The 26,656-nt window shown below is 41.4% G+C and overlaps 1 protein-coding gene across 12 annotated transcripts in view; it reads right to left on the bottom strand.

Moving 5' to 3' along the window:
* The window catches only part of cacna1ab (calcium channel, voltage-dependent, P/Q type, alpha 1A subunit, b), a 102,296-nt gene that overhangs the window by 13,240 nt on the left and 62,400 nt on the right, over positions 1-26,656 (bottom strand). For 4 of the 12 annotated variants that reach the window (XM_053229381.1, XM_053229378.1, XM_053229383.1 and 1 more), the window contains 12 exons: positions 26,474-26,590; positions 23,283-23,348; positions 23,015-23,112; positions 17,815-17,965; positions 17,018-17,145; positions 12,893-12,989; positions 9,549-9,654; positions 9,330-9,437; positions 7,419-7,522; positions 1,809-1,933; positions 1,524-1,635; positions 914-1,015 (listed from right to left, as the gene is read on the bottom strand). In XM_053229381.1, coding sequence (XP_053085356.1) covers positions 914-1,015; positions 1,524-1,635; positions 1,809-1,933; positions 7,419-7,522; positions 9,330-9,437; positions 9,549-9,654; positions 12,893-12,989; positions 17,018-17,145; positions 17,815-17,965; positions 23,015-23,112; positions 23,283-23,348; positions 26,474-26,590 — 1,314 coding nt within the window. Of the gene's footprint in view, positions 1-913; positions 1,016-1,523; positions 1,636-1,808; positions 1,934-7,418; positions 7,523-9,329; positions 9,438-9,548; positions 9,655-11,902; positions 12,000-12,892; positions 12,990-17,017; positions 17,146-17,814; positions 17,966-23,014; positions 23,113-23,282; positions 23,349-26,473; positions 26,591-26,656 lie in introns of all 12 variants that reach the window. The other 8 variants (XM_053229385.1, XM_053229388.1, XM_053229386.1 and 5 more) reach the window with 4 other exon arrangements.

The raw sequence follows: 26,656 nt of genomic DNA, 5'->3' as shown, positions 1-26,656 counted from the left end.
CAGAAATCCAGATATAAAATTTAAATAAAAATTTTAAATTTATCCCAAATGAGCATGCCAGATTAATCTTGAATGTTAAGATGAATCAGGTTCCATAGTTTGTCACTGTCATCACCAACCATTTTTAACAGCCAAGCAAGTATACTGTAACTACCAAACATTAGCGTTGCCTAGCTAAGGAAAATTAAAAGGAACCGGGTGCACTTAATCATATTTTACAGCGTAAACAGAACATAAAAAAAGGAAAAAAGTGAGAAAAGTAAGCATACTTATTACCCATATGTCCTAGGCCTGTTATCTGTTGAATTAAATAATTATTTTCTGTCGTTGGAGATTTGTACAGTTTGTAGACTGAGTCACAAATCTCGAGTCACAAAGAAAGTGGAGATGTTTATATTGTTAGTTTCTACTGCCAGAAATGTGTTACATGTGTGTGTGGGTATATGTGTGTGTGTGTGTGTGTATGTGTGTGTGTGTGTGCATGGGTGTGGGTGTGTGTTATACCATGTTTATGGGTTACTGTGTTAACATGTGTGTTACTGCATGTTAAATGTTTTAGCATGTGAGTGTGTAGAGACTGTATTAGTGTTTATTAGTGCTTTAGCATGTTAAAATGTGAGCAAATTAGTGTGCCACCCCACACACACACACACACACACACACACACACACACATAAAATGACCACACACTGTACCTATCTTTAGACTATAAATATCTGCTGATGCCTTTGATGATGAAAATGACATGCAAGCAGCCTAATGTGAGCATATTAGCATATTAGTATACCAAACATATATAGAGTTTGGTATTAGCATTAAAGCATTGGGAAAGTAAAGAACTGGCAAAAGAAGGGATGAAGTGATAGTAAGATGGAGGAATGGAAGGATGAGTGAAGGATGGAATGATGCTCACTTGGTGATGTAGTGGGAGGCGGGGCATGGAGACAGTCCTCCCTTCCAGTGGTAGTGATGTGTCAGTGTCGGAGTGAACAGGCATCGTTCTCATTTCTACTGTCTGAAAAACACAAGAGTGAAAGAATGTGGAACACACACACACACACACACACACACTCCACCTGCACTCTGAACCTGACTCAGCACCCTGCAGTCTTGACTGAAACCATGAGCCATGCAGCAGATTCATACTAGAGCTTAACACTGTAATATGTGTGTGTGTGTGTGTGTGTGTGTGTGTGTGTGTGTGGACAGTGTGTGCAGCAGCCTTCAGGGTGGCGCTATAGCAACATAGCAACACAGGAGAGAGACAGACAGAGAGAGAGAGAAAAAGACAGAAACTAAGAGAGTGAGACAGACAGAGACAGACAAAGAGAGAGAGAGAAATAGAGACAGAGAGAGACAGACAGCAAAGATAGACAGAGACACAGAGAGAAAGAGACGGGCTTAAGTGCAAGCGAACCACAATTAGCACAGAAATGCCAGAGGAGAGTGCAAGTTCTTGCAGTGGGTGGAGTTAAGGTCTCTGAAGTGGGAGGGGCTTCTACACTGCTCACTGATGGAATTACCTGTGTGTTGTGTCGGTTTTCCTGCTGATGGTATGGTGAGTCTGTGCTCCAGTTCTCATCAGCAGATTTCTGGAAGATCTGAGAACGAGGAGTTACCCAGGATTCAACAGGACTGAAAAACACATGACACACCACATCAGAGAGTGAGACAGAGAGAGACACACAGAGGAAGTGAGACAGAGAGAGAGAGACAAAGGGAGAGACAGAAAGACAGTGAGAGAAAGACAGAGAGTGAGACAGAAAGACAGAGAGACAGCGAGAGAGTACTGGTGATTTTTAACTCACAGATTGTCATGGTTTTCCTGTGGGGCCTCCTTGACCCCATGACCTCCATTGACCTCGTTGATCTCGTGACCTTTGTCCTGACTAGTGTTCGGCTCCATGCGCTGAAACATTAATGGTGTTCGGTTCTGTGTGTGACACAACATGGCTGACAGTCAGGGTCATACACAGAATTCACCAGTGGCTCAACAGAAGAGCATCATGGGAAGTGGAATCTGCTCTGTTTAATCCATTCTGTACATCACTAACATGTCACACTGAGTATCATCATTATCACAACCATCATTATCACAATCATGCTCATCATCATCATCATAATTATCACGGTCATCATTATCATCATCATCATCACCATAATCACCATTATCATCACCATCACAATCGCCATCATCATCATCATCATCACCACCACCACCATCACTGTTAACATGCTGCACACTACATTAATAATGTTATGCTAACAGGGGTTGGGCAAATGACCCCAAATGGACATTATGAACTTTCTGCAACCCCAAACCTTTATCACCCAACATTTTTTTTCCAGATTTATAATATAGGACTACTGGAATGGTTGATCATTTTATTATGTCAGTAAAATACATATGTCTAATGCGAGAGACTAAAAACCAAAGTAATACTCCTCACATTGATTTACCAGTCTTGTGGGAAGTGTTGTGTTGTTATAGGAAAATAATCCATGCCAAGGTGGCGTCATATGGCCTAACGTAAAGAGGAGCCTGCTTTATACCTGAAGCATGATTTTGCGTGAGTGTGCAGAAGCAGCGGTAATGTGTTTGGCATTATTATTCACACATTCACTGCGTATCTGATCGTATGTGCATCCAGAAGATTAAAAAGTGACATACACTAGATGGCATGTTAGAGCCAAAACATCCCTGTCCACCAGGTTTCCAAGTCAGACTGTAAACTGTTTAGCACAGCAATATTAAAAACACTGACGAGCTCTGACTTTCTTAAAACTTTCCGTTGTCATAATGACTCTCATAACGGCTGCATCTCAAATCCATTACTTTCAAAAGTATTTACTAAGCTTAAAAAAAAATCGAGAATGCTGGTACTCAATAACGGCCCAGAATAGGACATAAGTATTTGATTTGAGTCACAACTTTGAATTTGAATTTTTTTTTTTGAGTGAACTACACTAGCGTAGTGTCAGGATAGTGAAAAAGAGTATAGCACATATTAATTTAAATGTGGCTTATCTCAATGTGACTCCCAGTAACCTTTCAAAATATTTTTGATATTAATTTGTAAAATAATTGAATGAAACAAAACAGGAGATTTTGAGTTTTTCTCACTACTCCTGTAAATGAAGCGAACCCAACCAAATTATTGCCACTACTACTAATACACTAATACTGTTACAATTATGCTGTTACACTAGTGCTGTTACTACATTAATACTATCACAGTTATACTGTTTATACTATTGCTGTTACACTAGGGTTAGGGTTAACCCTAACCCTAACCCTAACCCTACTGTTGCATTAATACTATTACACTAATAAGCCCTTCTGCCTAAATGACTATCATCCTGTAATCTTAACATTGCTTGTCATGAAGATTTTTGAGAGACCCAATAGGTCTGCTGAGGACACGATCTCTCACGTCCTACACACCACCCTCACCCCCACTGACAGCAACAAAGGCAACTATGTGAGGCTGCTGTTTATAGACTATAGCTCAGCCTTCAATACCATATTCCCACACAGGTTGGCCTCCAAGCTCAGGGACCTTGGACTTAATGCCCCCCTCTGTGACTGGGCTCTGGACTTAATCACAGGTAGACCCCAGGTAGTGAGAGTGGGCCACTTTACCTCCAAAACCATCACCCTGAGCTCTGGAGCCCCACAAGACTGTGTCCTGTGCCCCCTGCTCTACACTCGCTACACAATCCTTTACCCGAGCGCATCTCCAGGTCTTCTCTCCCCTCTTTGCACGACATCTACACCAGATGATGCAGTACAAGAGCTGCTAAAGTCATCAGGGACTCCACCCACCCCGGTAACTGTCTGTTCAGCCTGCTGCAATCAGACAGGTGCTTCCGTAGTCTGATAGCTAAAACTGAGAGGCTCAGGAGGAGCTTCTTCCTTCAGGCCATCAGACTCCTCAGCACGGACATGTCCACCACACAGACTCCTTAGGATGCCACAAGGACTCTACAGTCCCTCTGCACTCCACTGTCACTCCGTACACTGCACTTTCTGAGTTACTTTGTGTTGTTACTACATGTAACATACTGCGTATTTTGTACATCCCTTTTGCACATTCCTGTACATATACTGCATATTTCATATTTCTTATCCTATTTCTTATTGTTTCTAATGCATTTCTGATTTTTAAATTTTAACTTTGAGTTAGTATTTAATGCACAGTCTAAAGAGGAGTAGGCCAGGTTTCCATTTCACTGCAAATGAAAATCTTGTATGTTGAAAATCTTGCTGTTACATTAATACTGTTACATTAATACTGTTACACTAATGCTATTACATTAAATATTGCTGCACTAATACTGTTACACAAATACTGTCATCCCAACACTGTTACATAAATACTGTTATAATTATACTACAGTGATGCTGTTAAATTAATACTACTACATTCATGCTGTTACATTAATATTGTTGCACTAAAGCTGTCACACTAAAGCTGTCACACTAATACTGTTACAATAACGCTGTTACAATAATGCTGTCACTTTAATGCTGTTACACTAACGCTGTTACACTAATGCTGTTACACTAACGCTGTTACACTAACGCTGTTACACTAATGCTGTTACACTAATGCTGTTACACTAATGCTGTTACACTAACACTGTTACACTAATGCTGTCACACTAACGCTGTTACACTAATGCTGTTACACTAATGCTGTTACACTAACGCTGTTACACTAATGCTGTTACACTAATGCTGTTACACTAACACTGTTACACTAATGCTGTCACACTAACGCTGTTACACTAATACTACTACATTAATGCTGTTACATTAATATTGTTGCACTAAAGCTGTCACACTAAAGCTGTTACAATAATGCTGTTACACTAACGCTGTTACACTAATACTGTTACACTAATACTGTTACAATAATGCTGTCACTTTAATGCTGTCACACTAACGCTGTTACACTAACGCTGTCACACTAACGCTGTTAAACTAATACTGTTACAATAATGCTGTCACACTAAAGCTGTTACACTAACGCTGTCACACTAATGCTGTTACACTAACGCTGTTACACTAACGCTGTTACACTAATACTGTTACAATAATGCTGTCATACTAAAGCTGTTACACTAACGCTGTCACACTAACGCTGTCACAATAACGCTGTTACACTAATACTGTTACAATAATGCTGTCACACTAAAGCTGTTACACTAACGCTGTCACACTAACGCTGTCACAATAACGCTGTCACACTAACGCTGTCACACTAATACTGTTACAATAATGCTGTCACACTAAAGCTGTTACACTAATACTGTTACAATAACGCTGTCACACTAACGCTGTCACAATAACGCTGTCACACTAACGCTGTCACAATAACGCTGTCACACTAACGCTGTCACACTAATACTGTTACAATAACGCTGTCACACTAACGCTGTCACAATAACGCTGTCACACTAACGCTGTCACACTAATACTGTTACAATAATGCTGTTACACTAATGCTGTCACACTAATACTGTTACAATAATGCTGTCACACTAACGCTGTCACACTAACGCTGTCACACTAACGCTGTCACAATAACGCTGTTACACTAATACTGTTACACTAACGCTGTCACACTAACGCTGTCAAACTAATACTGTTACAATAATGCTGTTACAATAATACTGTCACTTTAATGCTGTCACACTAACGCTGTCACACTAATACAGTTACACTAATACTGTTATACTAATACTGTTACACTAATGCTGTTACACTAATGCTGTTACACTAACGCTGTCACACTAACGCTGTCACAATAACGCTGTCACACTAACGCTGTCACAATAACGCTGTTACAATAACGCTGTCACACTAACGCTGTCACACTAACGCTGTCACAATAACGCTGTTACACTAATACTGTTACAATAATGCTGTCACACTAACGCTGTTACACTAACACTGTTACACTAACGCTGTCACAATAACGCTGTCACACTAACGCTGTCACAATAACGCTGTCACACTAACGCTGTTACACTAACGCTGTTACACTAACGCTGTCACACTAACGCTGTTACAATAATGCTGTCACACTAACGCTGTCACACTAACGCTGTTACAATAACGCTGTCACACTAACGCTGTTACACTAACGCTGTTACAATAACGCTGTCACACTAACGCTGTTACATTAACGCTGTTACAATAACGCTGTCACACTAACGCTGTTACAATAATGCTGTTACACTAACGCTGTTACACTAACGCTGTTACAATAATGCTGTCACACTAACGCTGTTACACTAAAGCTGTTACACTAAAGCTGTTACACTAATGCTGTCACACTAACGCTGTTACAATAATGCTGTTACACTAACGCTGTCACACTAACGCTGTTACACTAACACTGTTACACTAACGCTGTTACAATAATGCTGTCACACTAACACTGTCACACTAACGCTGTTACAATAATGCTGTCACACTAACGCTGTTACACTAACGCTGTTACAATAACGCTGTCACACTAACGCTGTTACAATAATGCTGTCACACTAACGCTGTTACAATAATGCTGTTACAATAATGCTGTTACACTAATGCTGTTACACTAATGCTGTTACACTAACGCTGTTACACTAAAGCTGTCACACTAACGCTGTTACACTAATGCTGTCACACTAACGCTGTTACACTAATGCTGTCACACTAACGCTGTTACAATAATGCTGTCACACTAATGCTGTTACACTAACGCTGTTACAATAATGCTGTCACACTAACGCTGTTACACTAATACTACTGCATTAATGCTGTTACATTAATATTGTTGCACTAAGGCTGCCACACTAAATCTGTTACAAATGCTGTGACATTAACTCTGTTACACTAATGCTGTTACATTAACACTGCTACACTAATGCTGTCACACTAACGCTGTTACATTAATACTGTTACACTAATACTACTGCATTAATGCTGTTACATTAACACTGTTATACTAATGCTGTTACACTAATACTACTGCATTAATGCTGTTACATTAACACTGTTATACTAATGCTGTTACACTAATACTACTGCATTAATGCTGTTACATTAATATTGTTACTATGTAGTGATCAGTGCTACATATTGACTAGTGCTACATAGTGATGTTGGTGTTTGGTGATTGACCATCATGTTTTTGTATTGGGGTTGTGTTTGGTGACAGTGTTTGTGTTTTGTGGTGGTGTTTGGTGGTGGTGTTTGTGTTCATGTTTAGTGTTTGGTGATGGTGTTTCTGTTCATATTTGGCATTTGGAGATGGTGTTTGTATTTGGAAATGGTGTTTGTGTTCATATTTGGTGTTTGATCCATTTTTGTGTTCATGTTTGGTGATGGTGTTTTTTTGGTGGTGTTTGGTGATTGGTCATACCTGTTCTTCTCGGAGCGCCTGCAGTTTCTTGGCTTTACTCTGTCTGTAATACTCCATAATCATCATGGCAGCATAGATCTTCCCCACTGTCAGGTCTGTAGCTGCTGAGAGGACGCAAAAGTTACCTGCACAATTAGAGCGGGTTGAAATGGACCCTGCGCGTGGGGGGGAAGGCTGGTGGGGTGGGGAGCATGGGAATGGGAGGCAAAATACAACACAGTACAAAACACACACAACAAAGAAAAACACACACAATAATACACAACTTTACACAACAGTTAAACCTGGTCTTCAACTGTAAAGGGGTCTGACCTTCAATCTGATATTTACAGTCCAAAATCAGGTTTAAGCTTGACTCACACAGAGGCACTAAACACACACATTACACATTATAAACAACAACACAGTGACACCACTTACAGTAACACATTACCGACACAAAAGCATGAAGGACACAGAGCCAATTGTCTTTTCACAGGCAGATGCTTTTCTAGGAATAGTGTCATATCTGTAACTCTTGAAATTACTTCTGATAGAATAATAATTCCACAGTAACCCTGAGCAGGAGAACATGCTTGCTGAAGATGAATAAATGAATATTTCTTAAAAGAGCTCCAAAGTTTGTCTAAACCCTTTAGCAGAGTGTGAAAGAGAAACATGACATAAAGCTGTAATTTTTTTTAATGTTTGCAGCAGGGTTTAATCTCTTATTAGTGCATATAGTGCTATTATCAAAAATCCATAATGACTAAAATTAACTAGTATAGAGTTTATAAAGTGACTGACATGCAAGATATAAAACATGGACCTGTGTAAAGATACGCTTTTTTTTGCACTGCAGCTGTATGTAATATATTCGTAATAAAATGTTATATTTCAAGATGTTTTACTGGAGTGAAAAGACTTCTATAGAGAATTCATTCATCTATAGTAAAGCACCCACTGATAACAGACAAGGAATGACAGAGAGAGATAAAGAGAGAGAGAGTCCTGGCCAGGAGGCCCACCAGTAGGGAGCCAATGTCCAGATGAGCATTACAACTGTCACGACTGGACCAAAACAATGCGCAGAGAGGATAAGGGGCATGAACATGAACGACATCTGCACGTCTCCACAGCCACTGCTGAACTGATGAACATCAGTTCTGAGGAAACAATATCTCATGTCTCAAAACACCAGTGATGTCTCCTCCTACAGCCTCCTCAATCCTAGAGCTCCTCACAGGCCACGTTCCCCTTCGCAGAGCCCCTAATAGGCCATATTCCTCTTCCAGAGCCCCTCACAGGCCATGTTCCTCACCCAGAGTCAATCACAATCAATCATAGTCCCTGTTTCTAAGACAGAGTTCCTTACAGTGACTGACTGTCTCCTAGAATCCCTGCTAGACCCTGCTTCTTTCTCATGGTTCCTCATAATCCCTGTTCTTACTCTCAAGCTCTGGACATCCATCAGAGCATTTCTGAGGCCCACAGGAGTAGGAGATGGGAAACAAGGTCAAACATGTATGTCCACTGAAAAAATCTCTATGGGGGAACTGTACCTGTTAGGACTGCTTATACAAAGACGGCTCTGGCTGTTTGCTATGTAGTCAAGTGTCTACAGTGTGGTCTGCCATTTCATTCTGTAACTCTGAAGACTAGCTCTCTTGGTTTTGCTTCTTGCTTTGTGAACTTTCTCCACTGTGCAGTTCTCTGAATTTCTCTTATTGCTTATTTGAGTCCTCTCCCTGTCTTCCTGCAGCTGTGCTCACCTGCCTTATGGACAGAGGTTAACAGAAGGTTGAAAAAAGGTTAAGGGGAGGGAGTTTGCCTGATCAGTGGATGCAGAGCAGTGATTGGTCGGCTGAAAGAAGCTCCTCTGATGAGTTTTGATCAGATAGGTTGATTCTGTACAAACCTACTATAACTTACACTTGTGTGGTGTGACCAGCAGGTCCAGCTGCTTCTGGGACAGATTCGGCCAAATTGCTATCATCTCCTTTCGTAGCTCCGCATCCATCTGGTGTTTATCAGCTCCACCTACATGCACACACACACACACACACACACACACACACACATACACACACATGTATAGATAAAGGTAAAGGCAAACAGATATAAATAGAGATGTATGTGAATGTTTCATACCTTTAGCGATCTTGATATCAAGTGCAGTACGAATTAATGCCATCAGTGTGGAGTTGAAATGTACCGTGTTGTCATCAGCAACAGGCAAATCCATACGCAACAGTCTCTGTGGAGCCAATCAGGGAGGTTTAGAGTCTGTAGTATGGCATTTAAACCTCCAATCAAATAAGTTCAAAAAGGTGGAGGGAGCTCCTCTGCTGAAAGAGCAAAAAAAATTTTTACACTGCCTAAAAGTAGCTAAATGTATTATTAAATTATTAAATTCTTTAGATCAGAAATGTTTATTCTGTAAATTGTAACTGATTCATAGAGATGGACTCCACAGAGAAACAGAAATGTATAATAGGAATCTGTGAGAGTGTAACCACCCAAAAGATGCTCATTTTCATTTTGGGTAACATGTGTATGACTAGTTTAGCATGCATGCTCTTAAAACAGTGGTGTCTTAGGGACTAAGGCCGCATTCATGAGCACATTTTGGCCTAATATGCTTTACTGATTCATTGTAGAGAGATCCTGATGTTTTATGCCCCACATGAAAAAGCATGTGACCATTTCCTCACCTGTCATAAATGATAAACAACCGAGCCATGCTGTGGTTCCCGCTGTTCCTCCACAATGTGTTCTCATTGAAACCAATGGCAAGGAGAGAATAAAGTGTCCCCATGAATGTAGACTAACTGTTGCTAACAATGTTACCATGCTTATCTATGAGATATTACTCTTTCTTTCTCTCGGCCAATGAGGACACACTCTACTGGACCTAGTGAAAAATGATGGCATCTGGTTGGATAAACATAAACAGATCTTAAACTTAGACTATGTTCTGAATGAAGGTTTTAATTTGGAGCTCTCACAGATCAAGCAAGGACAATAAAGTTCATGTTGAATCATTGAAATAAAGCTCCGCCCCTGCTGCTGCTCAGAGCTCCCCCTACCACTCAGAGGTGTTCATTACAACCTCAACATTTAAACTGAACGAATGAAACAGAGTTGAAGAACAAAGTTTTCTAGACCTCAGGTTTCATTCGTTGAATTTACCTTTAAACACGAGCGTCAGCCGTTCATTTACAAACCATGACACAGCGTTAGTGAGTATGTAAGAATGTATGTGTGTGAGAGTGTGTGTGTTCTTCAAGGCCTTTCTCATTCATGATCATTCCAGCGCAAGCTGCAGCTCTAACACTTGCCATGCAGTGATTCATGCAGCGACCCCCAGTGACCCCATGATCCTTTGTGATCCGTGTGACCCTGAACATGCAGCATGCTCATGCATCCCTGACAACCCAAAGCCCTACCCTCCCACCCCAGCCTTACCCCGCGACCACGCCCCATGGCCCCGCCCCACGGCCCCGCCCCACAGCACAAGCAGCCACGCACAGAGAGGACCATTTATCACTTCATCTTTGTTCTCGTTGGCTGATCACTGGGTTTTATCGATTGTGGCTCTGTTTTATTCAGTCACTGATTATTTGTTCAATAATCACTAATTTATATTCTTTCATTATTTCCAGATTTTTCTGATCTCTCGATGCAGGACAGGTGCGTTTTGACTAAAGTTCAGAGGTTCAGACTGTCGTTCCCTACGGAGTGAGCTTGTTAGAGCAGGAGAAGGAGTGTGTTAGAGTTGTTAGTTTACTCCAGACTGGAAGGCCATGAGATGGTTCATAGACAAAAATAATGAAAGAGCAAACAGGGGTTTGTGCTGAACAAATGATGGCAATTAACAGAACAGAGTGAGAGAGAAATGAGAAGAAAAAAGTTAAGAGAAGATGAAGACGTGAAACAGAACCATGAGTTTGAGCATCTACCATCACACATCCGTAACCTGAGAGACGGACAACAAACAAATTTCATAAAGATTCATTTAAACAAAAACAAACTCAGACTCTGAGACAACCAGTGAGAGACAGACAGACAGACAGAAATTGAGAGGCGGAGTGAGAGAGAGAGACAGAGAAACAAAGATACATTGAGAGAGACAGACAGAAAGAGAGACATTGAGAGAGAGCAAATGAAAAGACATGGTTTCAGCACAGATGAGAGGCAGAAAGGGGTGGGGGTACAGCAATAATGGGTGGGGCTTATGGAGGGGAACTGCATTGACAATCAGACAGACAAATAAATAAATAAATAAATAAAATTGTTGTTAATAAGGAAATTAAGAAGGCGGGAAAAAAACAAAAACGTGACTGAGACCTGCAGCTGATCTCATTTATCTCATCTACACACACTGAACGGTGTGTGTGTGCGTGTGAGTGTGTGTGTGTGTGTGTGTGTGGGTGTGTGTGTGTGCGTGTGTGTGTGAGCTGGCTAACACTTCCACAGAACACACCAGCACTAAGAGCTCTAACCTTGTACGCCACACGAGCAGGGCAGCGCTTCCCGAGGCCCAGCGGTGGGCACATGTGGCGCAGCATCACATACAAATCACTGAAACTGATCCTGCCACTGCACACACGCGCACACACACATACACACACACACACACACACGCAACCAACGCAAAATCAACAAAAAGCACAACACAACAAAAAAGAAATAAATCAAACGGAATGGGGCAGGACAGCATGGGTCACAACGCCAAACAAAAAAAAAAGAAAAAACACACAGGTTATTGGATTGGTCATGGGGTGGAAAGTATGTGTGTGTTCTGAGCTGGCTTGGGGTGTGTTTGTGTGTGTGTGTGTGTGTGTGTGTATGTGTGTGTGTGTGTGTATGGAGGTGTGTGGGTTTAAATTCCTAATAAAAAATCAGAGGGAGTGTTCTATGAGATGGGAGAGAGTTCACATAGAACTGCAGCGCCACTTCAAACAGGCAGGAGAAGCAGCGATGCATGAATTCGGTGTTAATTATAAATAATCACGTCAATGCAGTTTCAGTCGTCGCCCCTCGAGGAAAAACAAGAACAATGCACGCAAGGCCTCGATCCGCAGCAAGCAGAAACACACAACAACATGGCTGTGGTCTTTATCTTTTTCATCCGCTTGGTCGTGTTGCAGTGCGTTTCACATGCGTCTTCATTGCTCATGATCATTCCAGCACAAGCTACAGCTCCGACAGTGACCCCGTGACCCCTGTGTGACCCCTGTGACCCCGATCTCTGACTCTTGCAGACATAGCGAGGTCACAAGGGTCATGGGGTCGCTGCAGGAGCCGCTGCGTTATGGTGACTCGTCTGCATTGTCCTGCACATTCTCGTTTTCATATCAGAATGCAGCGAAATGGTGAAAAGGGAAAGAAACTGTGAAGGAAAGAGAAAAGAAATGAAATAAAAAGAAAAGCGATGTTCATTCCAGTCTCCATGGCGAGCAGTGCTGAGATTTTGGTTTGGACGTCCGAACCTTGCAGGCGACCCTATGAGGACATTTCTTTCCTAATCCGAGTGGGGGGTCGATAACTCGCAATAAACTGTACATATCCTTATAATGAATACGTCCACTGCAAGAAAAACACACGCAGGTTAGAGAGAGAGAGAGAGAGAGAGAGACTGAAAGATACAGAGAAAGAGAGAGAAACAGAGGGAGAGAGACTCAGACAGAGAGAAAAACAAAGAGAGAGCAAAAGGAAAAAAGAACAAAAGCACACACACAAACTCTTAGTTTATTTGTGTGTGTGTGTGAGTGTGTGTGTGCTTTTCTCCTTCATAACACATTCAATAACACGTTCTTGCTCCTCACCTGATTCTGTCGTTCAGTGTGTTATGTGTGTTATGTGATTTTCCATGGAGAAGATTCTGTGCCAGACAGAAAAGCAATCACACCAGTGGAAAAATGTGAATTGCAATACACACACGGTATTGCTTTTCATTTGCGACATGAGGACAATGTGCAGCACCAAAAATCAAAACCTTCACTTCATTGCTCTTATGTTGCTTGATCAGCAGGGGACTGCTTTCTAAGAACGAACCCCTTGACCCCTCAACATCAAGGCCTCTCCTGCATATATTATGCATACTCTACTAGACCCTACTCTACTAGATCGGACTAAAACTTAATGCAGTAGGCTGTCCTTTTTCCTCTTCTTCACTTATTCCCATGAATTTAAGAGTAAGTCTATGCAAGCAGCCCTCAAGATCACTGACTTTTCCACAAAGAGTTATTTACAGTGCACAGTTCACCACAGACTGCCTCCATTACATACATGTCTGAGTCCAATTTATTCAACATGGTTCCTCAACTTTGTTCTTCACTCCTGCCTACTCAAACTGTAGTTTAGCCAGAGTAGAGTCACGGGCATCCAAACAGGTATTAATAGACAGTTTGGTGCCTTCAGTCAGTCTTTTCAGATCGTTGCCTTTGTTTTCAATTGTTGTAAGTATAGACTCGAGAAACAGGATTGCCAGTGGGCATGCCATCTTTATTGGCCATCATGGCCATCTAAGACATCTTTACAGCCATTTTTTGACTTTGAGTGAGTAACGTGTTGACATTCAGCTTCTGCACTTGATACCAGTCTTGGTAACTTAAAAACATATAAAGACAGACTAATTATATCACAGTTTAAACCAAAAAGACAATGAAGTGCAATGAACCCAAAAAGTGCAACAATTCCATTTGCCACACATATGCACTCCCCCACTTCCAGCTTGTTTCTGAGCATCAAAGTGCTTCAGGGTCAAATTTGGATTCATATTAAATGGATTAAGCCTGATTTATATTTGCTGTTACATGTGTGTGTACGCAAGATGGCTGCCGCGTGTATCCTGCGGTCATTTGTCATTTGTTTAGTCCTCAACTGACTAAACAAACTAACATTGTATCTCAAATTGCATAGTTATGTACTGTTCTAGACCGTTATTGAGTATTAACATAAAAACTGGTTTTCCTATTACAGTTAGGGTTTGAATTTTAAAAACCGCTTAACCTACTGTTTTGAGTACCACTCCTGGACTTTCTAGATTAGTAAACACTTTTAAATGTAAGGTCAGAGTTTCTGATTTGAGAGGCAGCCCAATGACAACAATCAGACGCACTGCAGAAAGTTTTAAAAAGAGGCAGAGCGCATCAGTCTGTTTAACATTGCTGTGCATAAAATCACTAACCATACAGTTTGACTTCAAAACCAGATGGACAGAGATGCTTTGCCTCTGATGTGCCACCTAGTGGACACCACATTTATTCCTCCAGATGTACATAAGATGCATCTTTGGTAGCTGCTGCGCATGCACACATGCGCACGGTGAAAGTGAAGTATATATGCACCTTTACACTTGCAACTACATCTGTCTCCAACTAAGTTTGTGACAGCATGGCTGTAATCAGAGAAAGAGAGAAGGACCTGAACGCATCATTTTCCAGGGGGTGTTGCGGCCCATGCAAAGGAAAGTCCTTTAAAATTTTATTACCCTCCATATTTTTTTCCTTGGTGTGATTGCTTTTCTATCTGACATAGAATCTTCTTCTAGGTTTAAATGAGATTTAAACCAGGTCATAGAAAGTATTTATAAATGCATTAACACTGAGCTGATGAAGTGTAAAAGCAGTGTGTTCAGTGTTTGTGGTACTGCAGGAGTCAGGCCTCAAGCATCGCAATAGAAAATAATGCTCTATCACTTTGTGAATTGTGCGTTTGCTGAGAAATAAAATGTGGCGGTCTTCTCAACATCCGTTAAGATCTACAAGATGAAGAGGTTCCTTCACAAGGCTTTTCACAAAGACCACAAGATCACAAGCTTTAGCAGAATTCCCATATCTACATTAGAGATTCAAGTTACTTTATAAAGCTTCATGCTGATTCAAGCTACAACCTCATCAATATCTGAGAGTGGTTAGATTTGAAAAACAGCATTTCAGCCCCATCTTTGAAGATTATCAGTATGTACAATGCTATTTGGACAAACTAGTGCACTCTTATACTTACAGTCTTTGCTTAAGAAAGTTCTTTTGGACATGAAAGGGCATTTTGTAATTGTAAACAGTGATTTAGTGGTCCATGATTGAAAGAACATGTTTAGCAAAATTCAATCATCTGGATACCCTGCTTGATGAAAAGGGCCAATTTCATCAAACCACCAACTCTTTCCTTATGATTGACTCAGAGAAGTTAAAGATTGAGGAATAGAAGTTAAAACTTAATTGCTTCCCTCAACATATTTATTTCAGAAAACCTGAGCAGAAAAGAATGTAGCTAACACAGATGGTCTACAGGAAACTTTCCTTAAACCAAAAAAATCCTAGAATAGTAAAATGACTGAAGTAAGTAAGGCACCCTCTTTACTAGATTTGATTTTAAGATTTCATATCATTCAGGAGACAACAACATGAAGGATAGTGACCATTCATGAATCTTTCATCTGGGGAACATCTCAGAGGAGCCAGAGATCTAGGATTCTGACAGTTTTGTGTGTGTGTGTGTGGAGGAAGGGTAGTGGAGTAGAACATCCTTCAGACTTTAACAAAGAGTTCAGAAAATAATGGATCAGCTCCTGAACGGGGCACTTACATTTATACTTATATTTATAATTTCATTGCACTACCACAAAATCTTCATGTCCCTGTGGGCATATTGGTGCTATTACCTCTCTCTTCGCAATCCTGGTTAATTTAATTATATTAATGCAGCAAAAGCCCTTCAGATGATTATCACTGTACTGTGTATTATTGTTTATGATGTCATTCTTAATTTACATCTCTTGTCTGGGCAGTCTTTATGGAGAAAATGGGAATCACTGTAAGGAAAAATTCCTCCTGTCTTATTTCCTGGGAAGTGTTGTTTAAGGAATTACTTCTCTGTTGTGAAACTTGAGGACTACTCCAGTTTTATAACCACAACACACACACACTCTAAGAGCATCTACAGGCATTGTTTAACACTGAAAAACAGACACTGTCCTTCAGATCTGCAGAAACACTGGAGAGATGACTGTCATTTCAGCAATGACTTCAGTTGACCTGCATACAGCATCACATGGAGCAATTTAATGTGCCAAAATACAGGAAGTGTATTTTGCATGGGTGTGTATGCAGCGTGTAATGCAGTGAGTATGCAGTAGGAGGAGGGTAAAACTGAAGCCATGCAGACCTGAACCTGCACCAGGGGACATCATATTTTTATAAACTCTGACATCACCATGTACTGAGTGTCCTTCATCCGACTGACATCCGTCACTCTCACATGTTTTCAGGCTGTATACCTCGGTTTCTCCATCTGAATTTTAGTCTTTTCTACTTTAATACTTTTTCCCTTTCTCTCCTTATCTGCTCTCTATTACTACCATCACAGCTGTTAAATTGTTTTGTTCATTATTTTACTACGGTATGTTTGTGGTGTGGGTGTATAATGTGTCACAAAATATAGGGGTGTGTGTGCATCCTGTTCACATATCAACCTCACTGGCATTAAAATCCTGGACATGAAAATCCTGTAGAAATCCAATAAAAGGTATAGAAGTTTTTTTATCTGAGGGTTCAGTAAAAAGAAGCAGTGTGTGCTGGATGGGTAAAAGTGTTTGAGTGTGTTAGTCTCACCATGCCGCTGGGTCATACTCTGCCCAGATTCTGACGTATTCATCCAGATGGTGAGGGCCAAGAATTGATGAGTCGCGGGTTAAATACTCAAAATTATCCATGATTACTGCTACAAACAGATTCAGCATCTATAACATATACAACACACACATTAATACAACAACACACAACACAAACACAAGTAAGCATGAGGGCCAGGTCTAAGTTACATATAAAGAAGCAAAGTGAGCATACTTTATGAACTACAGAATACTGAGGCGTGATTAAGCAGATGAAGAAAAATCAGAAGGATATACAGAGATGGAGTTACTGGACTGATGCGAGACCTTTACTCCCTTATACAACAGAGAAAAGTGGCTTAGAAACACACAGAACTGAAACAGGGGTCTTGTGGTGCAGAGCATGCCACTGAACACTGCATCTATGCCTTTAAATGCTGCTAGAATCAGGAGGCTCTGACACATGATGTCTGGCATAGCGATCTGGAAAAGTTTGGTGTGTAAAAGTGATGGCTTGTAATTTCTGACCAGGTAATCTCCTACAAACATTAACGCATCCTGATTCCAAGCTATTAAGCTATCTTTGAAGAATAGGTCTCACTGGGTGGAGAGTAACCAATTAAAGCTTTAAAGATTACTTACAGAAGCCAAAGCACCCAGTAGGCTATATCTGCTCTCTTTACCTGTTTCTATTTGATCCTCACCTCTTAATCAGCCCCAAGGATGTTCCCACCATCTGAGAGGAAAAAATGAATGAACAGAAAGATGGAGAGATGGGTAAAAGAATGAAACAATCACCAGGAATGAACAGAGGAAGATGAAAGAGACGAAGTAAGCGTAGGCGAAGTTGCTGCCACACTCGTCCGTCTGGTTTCCAGAAGCAGGGTCACATGGCATCCCACCCAAACATGACAACATAATCTCATGCCATGCCTCGCCTGTAGCACTCCTAAAACACACACACACAAACACACACACACACACTGTCTGTGAGAATTACATTTAATCATCTGTTCATTTTCCTTACCCTTTTCCTGGTAGGGGTCATGGCAAGTTTGAGAAGGTCAGCCCGGACCTTCTCTATCCCTGGTAACATGTTCCAGCCCTTCTATAGGATCCCTAGACATTCCTAAGCTGACTGTGAGATATAATCTCTCCAGTGGGTCCTGGGTCTCCCGGGTGTCTCCATCTAGTGGGATGTGCCTGATGCACCACTAGCAGAAGAGGGCGTCTTCGTAAAAACATCTCAACTGGCTCCTCTCAATTTGGAGGAGTAGCAGCTCTACTCTATGGCTGACTGGGATTGTCTAGCTCCTCGCCCATTACTCACAAACAAGATCCTAAGATACTTAAACTCCTCCACCAGGAGCAAGGTCTCTGCCTTCACCTGAAGAAAGCATCCCACTATTTCCCAGGAGAGAGCCATAGCCTCAGACTTGGGGGGGTGATGATTTTCATCCCAGCTGCTTCACACTTAGCAGTGAAACATTCAAGTGCATGTTGGAGATCCAGAGAACCATCTCTCCAGAACCCATGCCCATGCATATTTTCCTGGGACACTGAGGAGTGTGATTCCCATATAATTGTAACACACCCACCAACAAACAAACAAATAAATAGGACCACCATCCTAGTTTGCCAGACCAAGGTCACTGCCTCAGAGCTGAAGAATATTGAAAAAGAATGTTACCCACACAATCCCAACCTTTTCATTGCCTTTAATGTCTCCAGCTGAATCTCATCCACCCCAGAAGCTTTGCCACTGTGAAGCTTTCTAACCACCATTGTAACCTGAGCCATAGAGATAGACTGCAAAACACCATCGATACCTGGCATTGCCTCCTGGTCTGTTCACTGGGTTAAGGAGCTCCTCAAAGTGCTACTTCCAGGTCAACGATAACTCGCATTTGCTTAGTAGAGTTTTTCTCATCTTCCCTCCTGAGGCACAGAAGAGAGCCAGAAGGGCTACATCCCATCTGGCTGTCCTATAACTTTCAATTGAAAAAAGGAGAGCCCTCTATGAGAAGGAACTACCCCTTCTTCAACTTGGTAGTTCCTGTTTGGACACTGTTGTGGGGCTCAGCGCTTCCTGTGTACTGGCCCATTTGTCCAAAAAGACAATATATACATGGTTTAGCAGAACCAAGTGGGCGGGTGGGGAAGATGAGGAAGTGCATGCTGGCCGCCAAACAGCTCTGTTAAAATCGAGTAGCTAAAGCTAAAGTTATATAGGACAGCACGCCACTGCATAGCACTAACCACCAAGCTGACTCTGGGGGCAATACACGTGACAGTAGAAATGCTTGTGCGACATAGTGAGGGGTCAGAAATGTGGAAGAGCTCTAGAGCATACTGCTCAACACAAAGAGCACCGCAGCACAGTGCTAGGTTAGCACGAGTTAGGTATATACCGGGAGCTAGGGTGCTGGACATAGCAGGGTCTTAGGCAAGCACAGGTTCTCACAGATAGTTATTCATGTAGGAGCTAATGATATACACCTTCGTCAGTCTGAGGTTACTAAGAGTAACATGGTAGAGGTGTGTAAATTAGCAAAGGCGATGTTCGATGCTGTAGTATGCTCTGGCCCCATCCCAATGCGGTGTGGCGATGTAGCTTACAGCAGGTTATGGTCGCTGAACTGCTGGATGCTCCGAAAACCATGTGGGCTTTATAGATAATTGGAGTAGTTTTGAGGGCAAGGCTGGCCTTTTAGGGTCGGGATGGTGTCCATCCCACTAGGGAAGGTGCTGCTCTAATTTCTTGCAGCATAGCACATAGTCTAAGAACAGGCCTTGTTAATCAGTGACAATCCAGAGCCAAGGCCAGGGAGCAGACAAGCAGGCTAAACCGAGTCGTCACTCAGGTTCCACCATATTGAGACTGTGTCTGTTACCCGAGCTAACATATATAGCCACAAATGTCTACCCAGGTGATTCCACTAATTATTATCTATAGACCCCCAGGGCCATATTCTAAATTTCTGTGAATTTGCAGATTTCATCTTTAACCTGGTTGTTTCTTTAAACAAAGCATTAATTGTTGGAGACTTTAATATTCATTATGATAACTCGGAAGACCCTCTGAGAACAGCGGTTTTGTAAATTCTTGATTCAGTTGGGCTTAATCAGAACATAATAGGACCAAATATCAACTTTGTTTGGATCACCATCTGACCCCACAGAACTTGATCAGGCGACTGCATGCTTAGAGTCAACATTCTGCTACACTCTAGATAAGGTAGCTCCACTTAAAAGAAAAACAATTAGAGAGAAAAACTAGCACCCTGGTATAATGATCTCACACGTGTCTTAAAAACAGGCCAAATTTAGAACTTCTTAGATATTCCCTTAGCACTGGCTATGTACCTAAATCTTTTAAACTAGCAGTTATCACTACATGATGCAGAAAATTAGTTCATGCTTTTGTTACCTCTAGGTTGGATTATTGTAATGCCTTACTGTCTGGATGTTTCAGTAGGAGCATAAACAAGCTCCAGTTGGTGCAGAATGCAGCAGCGAGAGTCCTTTCAAGAATCAGAAGATATGACCACATCACCCCTATCTTATCCACACTGCACTGGCTCCCAATCAAATTTCGTATTGATTATAAAATACTACTATTGACCTATAAAGCACTGGATGGTCTCACTCCACAGTTCCTGAGCAAATTTTTGGTCTTTTATGATCCGTGACGCCTACTCAGACCAAAAGGTGCAGGCTATTTGTTGGTACCTTGAATAGTGCGGGCTACAGCTGGGGGTAGAGCTTTCTCTTACAAAGCCCCACAGTTATGGAACAGCCTTCCACTTAGTGTTCGGGGCTCAGACACAGTCTCAGTGTTTAAGTCTAGGCTGAAAACATATTTGTTTAGTCAAGCCTTTTGTGAATAGTTTTTTCTTAGGTAAAGGAGCAGATCTGGAAGGTTCACAGGCATAGAGTGACAGGCATAGAGGCGCCCTCATGTCTGTGTTACCTTCTGGCTCTCCCTTTTCGTTATGCTGTCACAGCTAGTCTTGCCGGAGTCCCTGCTTTTACTCAGCACAAAAAGTACATATCCTTTATCCATTACGTGACAATTACAGTAGCTTACCTAACAATCTCTCTCCCTCCCTCTCTCTCCCACTCTCTCTCTGTTGAGCTACACATGCTGCTCCTGAGATACCAGTGATTCTGTCCCCTTCTGCTCCGGACCTGCCTGATCCATCCTGATGCCCTACTTCTGGTCGGAGAACTCATCACCTAAAAACAATTTGCTGCTGCTGAGGATGGCCCCACACAGACAGCTTAAAATTTCATGAGATTACTGGAGATGGTACTATTTAGAAATAATTGCTATGAACAGTTTTCCTATGATGACTTAGGAATGCAACTGCTATAAACAATTTTGTTTCCATCATTGAACAGTTGATAAATAAATACAACAAAATCAAGAAAACAGACTCCAAGTTAAAACTATAATGAAATCAGAAATAACTCTGATGCTCTTATTCATAAGTTGCTCATAAGTTCCAGGTTACACAATTAACTCTTTTTGACATTATAGAACACAGCTATAGAAGGGATTTACTTACAATCACACTATCGGGTGTCACCCAGATGAGGATGGGTTCCCTTTTGAGTCTGGTTCCTATAAAGGTTTCTTCCTCATATTGTCTCAGGGAGTTTTTCCTCACCACCGGCACCTCTGGCTCGCTCATTAGGGATAAATTTATAAATGTAAAATTTATATCTGGAATTTATATATTTCTGTAAAGCTGCTTTGTGACAATGTCCATTGGCATCTCAATGGCATCCCTCTAGTGTCCACCAGTGCATCCTAAGGTTACCACCATGACAGGCAACAACAGCCATTCAGCCACAGCTTCTTGCAGCTGCCTGTAGTATTAAGGACTTGATATACTGTCCATTCAGGGTCAATGTCCTCAAACTATTCTGGTCCACAAAGGTGAGTTAAAATCATCTCTCTGGAAGCTTCTGCCAGATGCTCCCAAGCAACCCAGAAGACTATACTGGGTTTACCAGCTAAATCTGGCTGGTGCCCTGTTTGAGGAATCCAACTCATCACCAAGTGGTGACAGCTCTGCTCCTCTCTTTATCCAGATGCCCAAAACATAAGGCCTCAAGTCTAACGATACAATCATCAAATCAATCATTGACCTTTGGCCTATAGCACGACGGTACCAAACAATGTGTTTGTTATTGACAGTTCATGGCTTACACAGAAGTCTAATAACATTTCAACACATATTCAAATCCAGGAGGCTGTTTGTTCCAATCACACCTGCCCAATTATCTCCTTCATTCCTAATCTGAAGTCCCCCCAGGAACACTATGGAATCAGTAGGAGGTTCCTTTTCGAGCACCTACTCCACCTTCTAAAAGAAGGCTGAACACTCTGAACTGTTATTTTGTGCATACATACATTTTCCTTCCTGAAAATCCAAAAGTCATGGAGGCAAACCTCTTGTTCACTAGGAAAAATTCCAAATGTGAGGCCCTCAGCCTAGGATTGGTGAGTATGCAGGCTATTCCCCTGCCAGCAAAAAGACATTCTGCATTCCCAAAACCATTTTTCATTGCAAGGGTCTAATCCATTTATGACTGTCAATAGCATTCCTGCCACCCATCTGGCATTGCACCTGACCAACACCCTTCATCTTGCAGGTGGTGAGCACACAAGATGGTTCCACATTTCTATTTTGGGCTTAACCTGACCAGGGTTATGTGGATTACCTGACGCTTCCCTGTGGACACCATGCCCAGGGTGCAAGGGCAGGTCCTGGTAACTTTAATCCGGTATGTACACCTAGTCTTTAAGCTCACAGTGACAAAGTTCTGAGGATCACCCAAGTAAACAAATCCATAAATGCAGAGAAGAAAGAGACCAACAGATGCAGTGAGAGAGATGGACTAAACAAAAAGAGGGATGAATAGAAAAAAAATAGAAAAAGATAAAGATAATAGGAAGAGAGAGCAATGAACAGAGGGATGAGTGTACCTGAACAACAGCATCAGTGCCATGAAGAAAGTTCTGAAGTTGTTGTGTTCATTTATGGCACTTTCTCCTTCTTCATCTAATGCTAAATTACCAAAGAGCTACACCCACACAAAACACACGTATACACACACACACACACACACACACGCATTGTTTACAAATTCATTTTTGTTATACACTGTATTCCACAGAGAAAATTAAACTGTGTTTTTGTGAGTAGTGTGTGTGTGTGTTTGAGAGAGAGAGAGTGTGAGAGTGTATGTCTCACCTGCATGCCAATGATGGCATAAATGAAGAAGAGGATGGCAATAAGCAGGCAGACATACGGCAGAGCCTGTACACAGAGAGACAGAGATTATAAACACACAGTACAAATTATACACACTCAGACTACAGATCACACACACACACACACAGAGTAAATATGTATACATACATGTACACAGTACAGATTATTCACACAGAACATATTATACACACCAGGTTAATAAAATAGAGGAAGCACAACTGTCTAGACTATATATATATGTATATATAAACAGCTGACTAGTTGGTCTGCCTTTTTTTTTTAGTCTCTCCTCATAAGTATGAGCATCAAAGACTAAAATCAGATCAACATTAGCAGTGTTGGCCATTTCATGCCAAAAAGCAATTAGTGTACTAGACTTATAAACAAAATTTAGAAATGAATGCAAATCATCAAATAGAACTTTATACTTCCAGTTTAGTATTTACAACATTTACAAAATTACACCTACTGCAGGCTCCAAGCGATTCCAACTTATTATTACCACACACTGAACCCGAGTGAAGCCCGTCGTCCAGGCGTAGCTCAGAATGACTCGTTAAAAGCCTGTTGTCCAATGAGTGTTAATCTTTCCTATCATTAAAACACCATGTATGTGCATGTGTATTAGTGTTGTGTTTGGAGCTTCAAAGGAGATTTTCACAAAGGCTGTTCTGTTCATGGAAAATAGTTTGAATTAAATGATTGAACAGTGCAATATAGCAGTGAGGTATCTGATCTTCTGATTCATTAAAATATTGAATTATACCAAGATTGATGAATAATACAGACAATTTGGTAAACATTTCAGTACCACAAATTAATGAAATTTTAGGGGAAGCTGGGCTTCACATGTAGTCTTAAAGTAATCGCCTGTAATACACACGGTGCAGATTATACGCACACAGTAGAGATTATACGCACACAGTGCAGATTATACGCACACAATAGAGATTATACGTACACAGTGCAGATTATACGCACACAATAGAGATTATACGCACACAGTGCAGATTATACGCACACAGTAGAGATTATACGCACACAGTGCAGATTATACGCACACAGTGCAGATTATACGCACACAATAGAGATTATACGTACACAGTGCAGATTATACGTACACAGTGCAGATTATACGCACACAGTAGAGATTATACACACAGAATAGAGATTATACGCACACAGTGCAGATTATAGGCACACAGTAGAGATTATACACACGCAGTAGAGATTATACGCACACAGTGCACATTATACGCACACAGTAGAGATTATACGCACACAGTAGAGATTATACGCACACAGTGCAGATTATACGCACACAGTAGAGATTATACGCACACAGTAGAGATTATACACACACAGTGCAGATTATACGCACACAGTGCAGATTATACGCACACAGTACAGATTATACGCACACAGTACAGATTATACGCACACAGTGCAGATTATACGCACACAGTACAGATTATACGCACACAGTGCAGATTATACGCACACAGTGCAGATTATACGCACACAGTACAGATTATACGCACACAGTGCAGATTATATGCACACAGTGCAGATTATACGCACACAGTAGAGATTACAGGTACACAGTACAGATTATACGCACACAGTGCAGATTATACGCACACAGTACAGATTATACGCACACAGTGCAGATTATATGCACACAGTGCAGATTATACGCACACAGTAGAGATTACAGGTACACAGTACAGATTATACACACACAGTGCAGATTATACGCACACAGTACAGATTATACGCACACAGTGCAGATTATACGCACACAGTGCAGATTATACGCACACAGTACAGATTATACGCACACAGTAGAGATTACAGGCACACAGTACAGATTATACGCACACAGTAGAGATTACACGCACACAGTAGAGATTACACGCACACAGTAGAGATTACAGGCACACAGTACAGATTATACACACACAGTAGAGATTACACGCACACAGTAGAGATTATACGCACACAGTAGAGATTATACACACACAGTGCAGATTATACAGTTAATACATTGTTCTTAGGTTAATACAGAGACATAGAGTAACATGCAGTTACTGAACCCTCATTCCAACACTCCAACATCCATATAAACTCGTCTTTCTATAACCTGAACTCAGCTATAAGGATACCGCTCAGACAGCATAAACACTGACTGAGGATTATGGTATCTGCAACATTAGGCTAGTTATCACTGGCTCAACTGAGCGAATGTCATCCATTTCTTACGCATTCTTATTTCTCCGCTGTGAAGGTTTGTTCCTTGTCACATGAGGGGTTTTTTATTATTATTTTTTCCCCAAATTGGTCACCTGCAATTCCTTCCCACCAGCCAGCTCTCACCTATCATGCAAAAGCTCGGGGAGGGTGAAAGCTAGCATGTGCTTCCTCTAAGACGCGTGAAGGCAACTGATGCAAATTTTAGAACTGCTGCTCGTGTTGCATCACATGGCAGCGGAACGCGCTACCTGCTTTCTTCCACATACATTACATGAGCTCACAGATGGCCATGATTGGCTAATGTCACTGCAACTCACAAAAGGAAAGAGTATGATCCACCCACTGAGAAAGCATGGTCAATTTTGTTCTCTAGGACTTGTCGGTGTTTACACTTGTGATCTTCTGACAATAGGGCAAACGGTTTTCTGTTGTGCCAGATGGGAACCCCACAGGAGGTTTCAGGTAGTGAGCATGACACAGTCTGGTTTTGTTCATAACCTGGTCTATCCTGGAGCAAAAGTGTGGATCATGGATTTTGTTATACTGATCTTTATTAAGATTTTTAAAATCATTTTTACCAGCACTGTGAAGATTTTCTTTAGCCAAATCTTCAAATAACAAGCCATCAACCACAACGCTTGCCTGAAGGTACTTGATAGCAATCCGAGTCTCATCTGAGTGGAAACTACAGCTTTTGCTACAGCTTTTTGCACTCCTGGGTGAGATGACACACACGAAACACCCTAGTCTGAATGGTTGAAGGAGCTGTACAAGTCATACAGACACTCTTTCTCCTGCCACAGTTTGTCCTACACTGAGGAGCTTCACTGCAGCTATGTCTGCTGGCATTCTCTGTGTACTTTCTCTATGTGTTTGTGTGTTTGTGTGTGTGTGTGTGTGTGTGTGTGTGTGTGTACCTTGAAGGACTGGACAAAGGTCCAAAGGAGAATTCGAATTGTCTCGCCCTGTCGCAACAACTTAATGAGACGAGCAGCACGAAACAGACGAAGGAACCTCACATTGATGATGTTGTTCTGGAGAGAAAGAGATGCAAAAAAACCCCAGAGTGAGACAGAGAGACAGAAAGTGAGCAAGAGAGA

Source organism: Pangasianodon hypophthalmus, chromosome 25 (genome assembly GCF_027358585.1).
Source record: "Pangasianodon hypophthalmus isolate fPanHyp1 chromosome 25, fPanHyp1.pri, whole genome shotgun sequence".
NCBI classification, from domain to species: domain Eukaryota; kingdom Metazoa; phylum Chordata; class Actinopteri; order Siluriformes; family Pangasiidae; genus Pangasianodon; species Pangasianodon hypophthalmus.
This window is presented reverse-complemented; position numbering and strand designations above follow the sequence as displayed.